This window comes from Esox lucius, chromosome 25 (genome assembly GCF_011004845.1).
Source record: "Esox lucius isolate fEsoLuc1 chromosome 25, fEsoLuc1.pri, whole genome shotgun sequence".
Taxonomy (NCBI): Eukaryota; Metazoa; Chordata; class Actinopteri; order Esociformes; family Esocidae; genus Esox; species Esox lucius.
In genome coordinates, this window is record NC_047593.1 from 11126078 (window position 1) to 11133895 (window position 7818).

Here is a 7818-nt window from a genome sequence, read left to right on the forward strand (position 1 = left end):
ATCACTAAAGCGGTTATTGAATAAGGAGATTCACATCAGAAGTATCACTCTCTGGGTGTAAATCCTTAACATTGTGATTTTCCACGGCAGTCTGCCCCAAATGTACGTGTTTTGAAAGATTCCTGGTTTGTGGTTAGCTGGAACATTGCTTTGGTTTCTCCTGTGATTCACAGGAAATTATAATTGTCTGTGAAAGGTTGACTAAAACCAACATTATTCTAATGCAAGACAAATTAGGAAGATTCACTGACATTGTATTTGCCTAAACATTTTTACAATTTAGACTGTTCCGTTTGCCTATACTCTTCAGTCTGTAGAGAATGTCACATTTTTTGTCACAATGTCACAATTGCTTTTCTTTTGGGTAATTTTGAAAATCTCCAAAAGATGGTGTTCCATCACTCGGTAGTGTTCCATCATGGTGTTCATGGTGTTCCATCACTCGGTAGAGGTAAGCTCCAAAACATGATGTTTTGCTGAATTTCAGGCTCATTGGTCTTTTCATCTGGAAGACATTGCTTCTTCACTTTGTTGTACATTTGCTCAGTGCAGCCTTCATACATGTCATCAACAGAGTTACAGGCCATGTCTAAGGGTCTGCAGACAGAGATGCACTAGTCTAAAGATCTCAGACCCAGGAAACTACTAACCCGCAACCATCCCTCCCACACTGTCACACAGCAGACAAACCTTCGGCTCCTACTGTTAATATTGTTACTTGTTACAATCGGGCCTCAAAGTAATTTACAAGCCATCATTTCATCAGGAGCATGCCCAGACGTTGTCGGGAGTGCCAACAGGCACGCGGGTGTCATAGACACCACTATTTATTTTTTTGATCAATGTCTATATATACACACATAAAATGATAATAAAGCAATAATTTGGAGAATTCTTGCATTGGCTCCGCATGAAGCTGCCTTAAAAGAAAAATGATTATGATTTTTCCTACCTGTCTACAGAACTTATACAATCTACTTGTAAGTGTAAGTTCTCACACCAGTGTTTCTGTGTAGACACATTTTTGTCGGCCATTACAGCGGAGAATAATTTTGGATGTACATTATATTTTTGTGTATGTATGGAAATATTTTAGTGAGTAAGTTATTCTGTGTTTAATGAAAATGAACAGAGAAACAAATAATACTTAAAGTTTTTCTTTATTGGTTTTATTTACTCCGGCACATTCTAACCTACAAGAAAAGGATGTAAGCAAGGAATTTAGGTAGCATTTTTATCAGAGGAGATCTGAAGGTTGTGAAGGTTCTGCAAAGCAATAGCGTATTATTGAAAATGTCCAGCATGTGTGGGAGGGAAAATGACAGTTAGTAAAATATAATCTTTAATGGGTATTTCACTAAAGGGCAAAAGCTAAAATCTAACCATCTGGCAGTTTAAGTCACTTTTTGGAAGCTTAGTACTCTGTAGTTTGTAGACAGCTTCACACCAGAGATCTGGGATGTGTTTTTTCAGCTTCACAGAGGTAATATCAAACACCTCATAGGGTGGTATCAGCACCTCCTCCTCATGCAGCAGATAAGAGTATTTCTTAATTGAGGCACCAAAATAAGTTTCAATCTCAAAGCAGGATTTTTTTCCCAAACCCTTTAGCTATGATTTGGCTTTCAGAGCTTGAGGTAAACTGACCGAATCGAATTGTGAGACTTTTTACATGAAATCTAATATTGGTTCCACGGAAGGTTGTGAGAAGTTTTTTGATGTTCAGTTTTCGTATGGCATCAGTCAAGAAGAAGTGAAGGGAGTGATACTTGAATGTGTTGTAGCTTGTCTTTTGGGTACGAGTTGCATTGTTGAAAGACTTGTAAAAGTTAGTTGAAGCATTCACATACACCTGGAGGGCGATGTAATTGTTTTTAGAGAGCTTTCCCAATGGAACATTTCTTGAGTTGTAATAGTCTTCAGCAGCAATCCAGGCCTGATTGAAAACTCTGTCATTTTGTCTCTCTTGTATCAGATAATAGTTTTTTACCTTCTTGAGCATTTTACTACAGTCCTTGTAGTAGTCATCGACAGAATTCAGAGCCATGTCTAAGGCACAGTGTTGTCCATGGTTGTATTGTTTATGGATGGGTTGTCTTTCAGACCGTGTTCATGGAGATGAATCTTCAATTAATGGATGACAGAAAAACAGAAAAATTGTGTAAAAGCAGGGTTTCATTTTTAGACAATAAACAATCTCTTTTGTATCAAATAGTTTTGTATCTTACCATCTTTGAGTCCACACCAAAAGTCAAAAAATCTATGAAATGCAGCACAGCAAATGTTAGAATATTTTTTTTTTCGCCATGATGTAATTACAATGTCTTGCCATTAAAAGTAGTTGTCTTATTACTGCACGGCACTTTTATGGGAGCCTTATTGTACTAGTGGTTTTGTGGACATGTTAATTTCATCTCATTTTCAAAGCACCTCCTCTCACAGAAAAAAAGGCCTGAACACAACTACCTAAACAGAGTTAGCACACACACACACACACACACACACACACACAACACACCACTGAGCAGGAAATTCAACATGACTTCTGGTAATTGTTTGTTCTCACCATTCTAATGGTGAGCTGTGTGTATGTGTATCTAGACCAAAAACCACAATGCCTCTGAGGGAATAGAAAGACACTTAAACGTCATGATCATCATTCACATTGTATGACTGCTTAAGACCAGGAATACTCTTTGGCTAGAAGAACAACAATCAACCAATCAAACAAACAAACATTTAATCAATCCATAAATCACACGCATTTAAAAAAATTGCCATTGACCAGTTGGGCAGAAATGGCAAAAACATAAAAACCCATTTGCCATATGTCACAGATTTAGTGTTATGCTAAAAGCACTTTGCCCCACACTTCCTTCTTACCATCATTTTGGTATAGTTAGGTCCAGAAATAATTGGACACCAACACAAGTTATGTTATTTGGGTTGTTTACCTAAAGTTACAGTTGAATATTGAATATGGGCTTAAAGTGCAGTTTCTCAGTTTCTCAACGAACTCACATCCAAATTGGTGGAATGGTTTAGGAATTACAGCTCTTTAATATGTAGCCCCCTCTTTTTCAAGGGCCTAAAATAATTTGGACAATTGATTCAAAAGCTGTTTCAGTGTGGCTATTAATTCATTATTTCTTTATCAATTAAGGAGGTAAAAGTCCTGGAGTTGATTCTAGGTGCGACATTTGCACTTGGAAGCTGTTGCTGGGAACCCACAACATGTGGTCAAAGGAGCTCTCAATGCAAGTGAAACAGGTCCTACTTAGGCTGCAAAAAAAAGAAAATCCATCAGAGATAGCAGGAACATTAGAAGTGGCCAAATCAACAGGTTGAGCAAAAAGGAACGCACTGGTAAACTCTGCAACACAAAAAGGCCTGTATGTCCATGAAAGTCAATGGTAGTGGATGATCGTAGGATCCTTTCCATGGTAAAGAAAAACCCCTTCACAACATGCAACCAAGTGAAGAACAGTCTCCGGGGGGTAGGCATATCATAATCCAAGTCTACCATAAAGAGGTACCACAAGGTGCAAACCATCCATAAGCCTCAAGAATAGAAAGGCCAGATTAGACTTCACCAAAAAACATCTAAAAAAGCCATCACAGTTCTGGAACAGCATTCTTTGGACAGATGAAACTAAGATCAACCTGTACCAGAATGATGGGAAGAAGTCTTGGAACGGCTCATGATCAGAAGCATACCACATCATCTGTAAAACAAGGTGGAAGCAGTGTGATGGCATGGGCATGCATGGCTTCCAATGTTACTGGGTCCCTAGTGTTTATTGAAGCAGCTGGATTGTTTCTGAAGTGTATAGGGATATATTGTCTGCTCAGATTCAAAACAATTAATCGAAGTTGATTGGACAGTGCTTCACTTTACAGATGGACAATGACTCAAAACATACAGCCAAAGCAACCAAAGAGTTTACTTTCACTGAGGCAAAGAAGTGGAATATTCTGCAATGACCGTGTTAATCTCCTGATCTCAACGCGATTGAGCATGCGTTTCACTTGCTGAAGACAAAACTCAAGGCAGAAAGACACACAAACAAACAACAACTGACAAAAGCTGCAGTAAAGGCCTGGCAAAGGATCCCAAAGGAGGAAACCCAGCATTTGGGGATGTCCATGCGTTCCAGACTTCAAGCAGTCATTGCCTGCAAAGGATTCTCAACAAATTATTAAAAATGAAGATTTTATTCATAATTGTGTAAATATTTTGCAAATGCGTTGATGCGTAGGTGCAGTTGTCTATGTGTGATACCGGTGTATTGTAAACAACAAGGGGATGGAAGAGGATTGTTGGACCCACAAGTGATGAATCTGTTAATATTGTATTCGTGGTGCATGATAAGGGACTTAAATGTGTAGGACTGTTTTATCTCTGTACATGCTGAGCGTTGGCAACATGCAAATAATTTATGAGAATCATCCAGACATTCCTTAGGGGATTTGGATGTATTGAAAGTATCAGCGCGTACCAATATGTCTCCAAGGCAGAGGTGTCAGACCGGTTCCACTGATGACCGGGTGTCAGGCACTCTGCCCCCCGTGGAACCAGTTTGACCCCCATGCTCTAAGGGTACGGGCCCTGGAATGCGTAAATTGTGGAGGGTTAAAGAATGTGAGGCATGTGGGTCATTCAGCAGATCACCGAAGAATCTTTACCCCTATTTTTGTTGTTGCTATGTCTTTGAAGTAAGATGTTCCAAGCGTTGCTGCACGGGGGGGGGGGCAACAACCACCCTCAGAAAAGGCCTTGCCACCCTAGTTGCCACCCTATTTGTAAGGAAAAAATATTAAAATTAATATCTAAACTTCTTTATTCACCAGTTTAGAATTCACCTTGCTATTTCGTCTCATCACAGTACTCATCTACCTCTGTGTAACATCTCATTTTTAATGCTTTTACTTGTGTACTTTGCATTTCGGGGTCCCTTTGACAATATTTATTTTATATATGGACCGTGTTCTTGTTCCAAATCTCAAGGAAATTCCTTCAGTTATTTGAGGTTTCAATTTCATCATGTTTACACTGTGTGATATTTGACCTGTCGCTGACAGGTACAGTGTTTCCAAACGAGTACTAACCACATTGACCAGTTCAGCACATACAAACAAAACGTAACGTTAGCCTAGCCTCGTCACGTGTCACTGAAGTAGAAAATAAAGGATAGTACAACCATTCATAGTAAATATTGTACGTCTTCAGAATAATTAGTCAGTTTCAAACTTGCCATGTCTGTGGTGGTAACTGGTAAGTTTGATGCTAAGTAGCTAAAACTATTAGCTAGCTAACGTTAATCAAGTCAATAACTTCATGTTCACAACAAATCAGAAATGTTCATCATCATCATCATTTTCTTCCACTTATCCGGGGCCGGGTCGCGGGGGCAGCAGTCTAAGCAGAGATGCCCAGACTTCCCTCTCCCCAGACACTTCCTCCAGCTCTTCCGGGAGGACACCGAGGCGTTCCCAGGCCAGCCGGGAGACATAGTCCCTCCAGCGTGTCCTAGGTCTTCCCCGTGGTCTCCTCCTGGTGGGACGGGCCCGAAACACCTTCCCAGGAAGGTGTCAAATATCACACAGTGTAAACATGATGAAATTGAAACCTCAAATAACTGAAGGAATTTCCTTGAGATTTGGAACAAGAACACGGTCCATATATAAAATAAATATTGTCAAAGGGACCCCGAAATGCAAAGTACACAAGTAAAAGCATTAAAAATGAGATGTTGGAATTATATATGATGAAAATAAATATGATGTTTGAAATATATACAATTTAATACTTGTGTCTGGGGGGATAGGGGGTGGATGGGTGTAGATGGGAAGTGATGTGAGCGTGCTTAATTATCTGTCTGTCTGTCTGTCTATCAAAAGACTAAATAAGTGTTTGGCAAAAAATATATAATTGTGAGACTTTAAAGCATGTGTGAAAAAACATTATTTCTGATTGTTGCTTAAACTTCTTTTAGAAATAACTAGGAATAGGTTTTGTTGAACATAAAACTTTGATGTTGTCCCATTATTATCACAAGCAGATAAACAAATATGCCTGATACCTAAGAATTGACTGTATGGCGAGCCTCGCTTTAACAAGGCTGGATGGTGGCTAGATGCATGCAATACACTATTATTGTCAGGGGAGAGTGGTTTTACATAGAGAGTGGTGTATAGCAGATTGTCAAAGACCCTAGTAGTATCTAGGAAATAAATGTTGTTACAATCACATTCTTAGCTAAAGACGATCGAGGTAACAAGGCTATTTGTGTAATGATGAAAAAAATCTGGCACCACGTAAGATAGTAAAGATAGCATCTATTATGTATTATTGTATTATTACAGCATATTGTTGTAGCAAAAAAATTCAATGAGAAAATGTGTGGGAGGTTTGAGGTCAGATCACGAGTCGAGAGAGTGACTGAACGCTTCCAGGCCTATGTTGTGTGTAATGTTGGTGTATAGACATGTCACCACACGTCCATGGTCACAATGAGAATGGGTCTGGTATCAAGATGAGATGTAAGTTCATTTAGCTCATTAATAAAATCTCCTGAATCTCTTCAATAGGACGGTAATTTTGTGACCAGTGGTGTAATGTGGAAATCTATGAAATTGGACAAAGGCTCAGTTGCCACAATAAGGCATCGTGGAGGAAATGACTGGTAATTCTGTCAAATGGAAAATTTTGTTTTACATTTGATATTGTTGAAGTCTAACACTTCCCCGAGTTGGTTTGTTTGAAAGGAGAATAAAACACCAGGAGTCAGGTCAATTACTGTACCGCATATTCCGTTTATTAAAAAGCTTTTGGAGACAAGGTGTCGCCGCACAATGTCTAAGGATCAACAGTCAAAACATCATTTTATACTTCAACTACGCCCAAAAGATAGAGTCGTTAAGTTCACAAAGCACGTGTGCTATTGGTCCAGTTCCAGTTCTATTCCTTATAAGGATAACTGCAAGTACCCCCTTGCCCCCCTTCTGGTTTCTGTGTTGTCTGTCCAACTATGTGTGTGTGCCTCTAACCTGTGTCCTGTTTCTCAGAAGACAGACATACTAAATCTTTCTCTCCCCGGCAACCGCTTGAACAGGGTTTCCTATTCTCCTACTTGCACCTTCAGTTTCAACACAGGTACAAACAATTAATATTTTGTTTCATTTCTTACAACAGTTCACTAACTTATAGAATCAATACATCTACAATATTCAGAGTTTACTTGTTCATAGCTCTACCCAAAAATGTCCTACAAAGATGATTGTGATATATACAGTGGGGAGAACAAGTATTTGATACACTGCCGATTCTGCAGGTTTTCCCACTTACAAAGCATGTAGAAATCTGTAATTTTTATCATTATAAACTGCTTCAACTTCAACTGGTTTTGAAACTCATTGTTTACGGAGCAAGTGGATTTCTTGTTTTAACGGTGAATGTAATAAGACAGTGATCCGATAATCAATAACTCTACCTTGTTTAACTTTTCTCAGCCTGGAACGAGTCACAGTGGCAATAGTTAAAGCTGTACTCACTACTCTGGCTATGCTATCGACAGACTCCACTATGCTAGCAGACTGGCTAACAGCCTGCAGCCTTACCTGCACCCTATCTCATGGTGAGGCTATAGGAGTAAGACTCCTGTCAATGTTCCTAGTTAAAAGAAGAACACCACTCCAGCTAGGATGGAGTCAGTTGCTCCTCAGCAAATCAGGCCTGGCCCTATTTCTGGGAGAGTCCCAAAAAGAGAAACAGTTATCTACAAACTCTACCTCCTGCAACGGGTAGAACTCCGTTTT

The 7818-nt window shown here is 39.4% G+C and overlaps 1 protein-coding gene across 1 annotated transcript; it reads right to left on the reverse strand.

Annotated features, from left to right (window-relative positions):
* Positions 1 to 1184: 1184 nt before the first annotated feature.
* On the reverse strand, positions 1185 to 2353 carry LOC105007968 (T-cell ecto-ADP-ribosyltransferase 1). The gene is given in 3 exon segments (XM_010867117.3): positions 1185 to 1599; positions 1601 to 2124; positions 2229 to 2353. Coding segments are annotated over 2 exon segments (675 nt in total). The 5' UTR covers positions 2048 to 2124; positions 2229 to 2353; the 3' UTR covers positions 1185 to 1371.
* Between the last annotated feature and the right edge of the window lie 5465 nt (positions 2354 to 7818).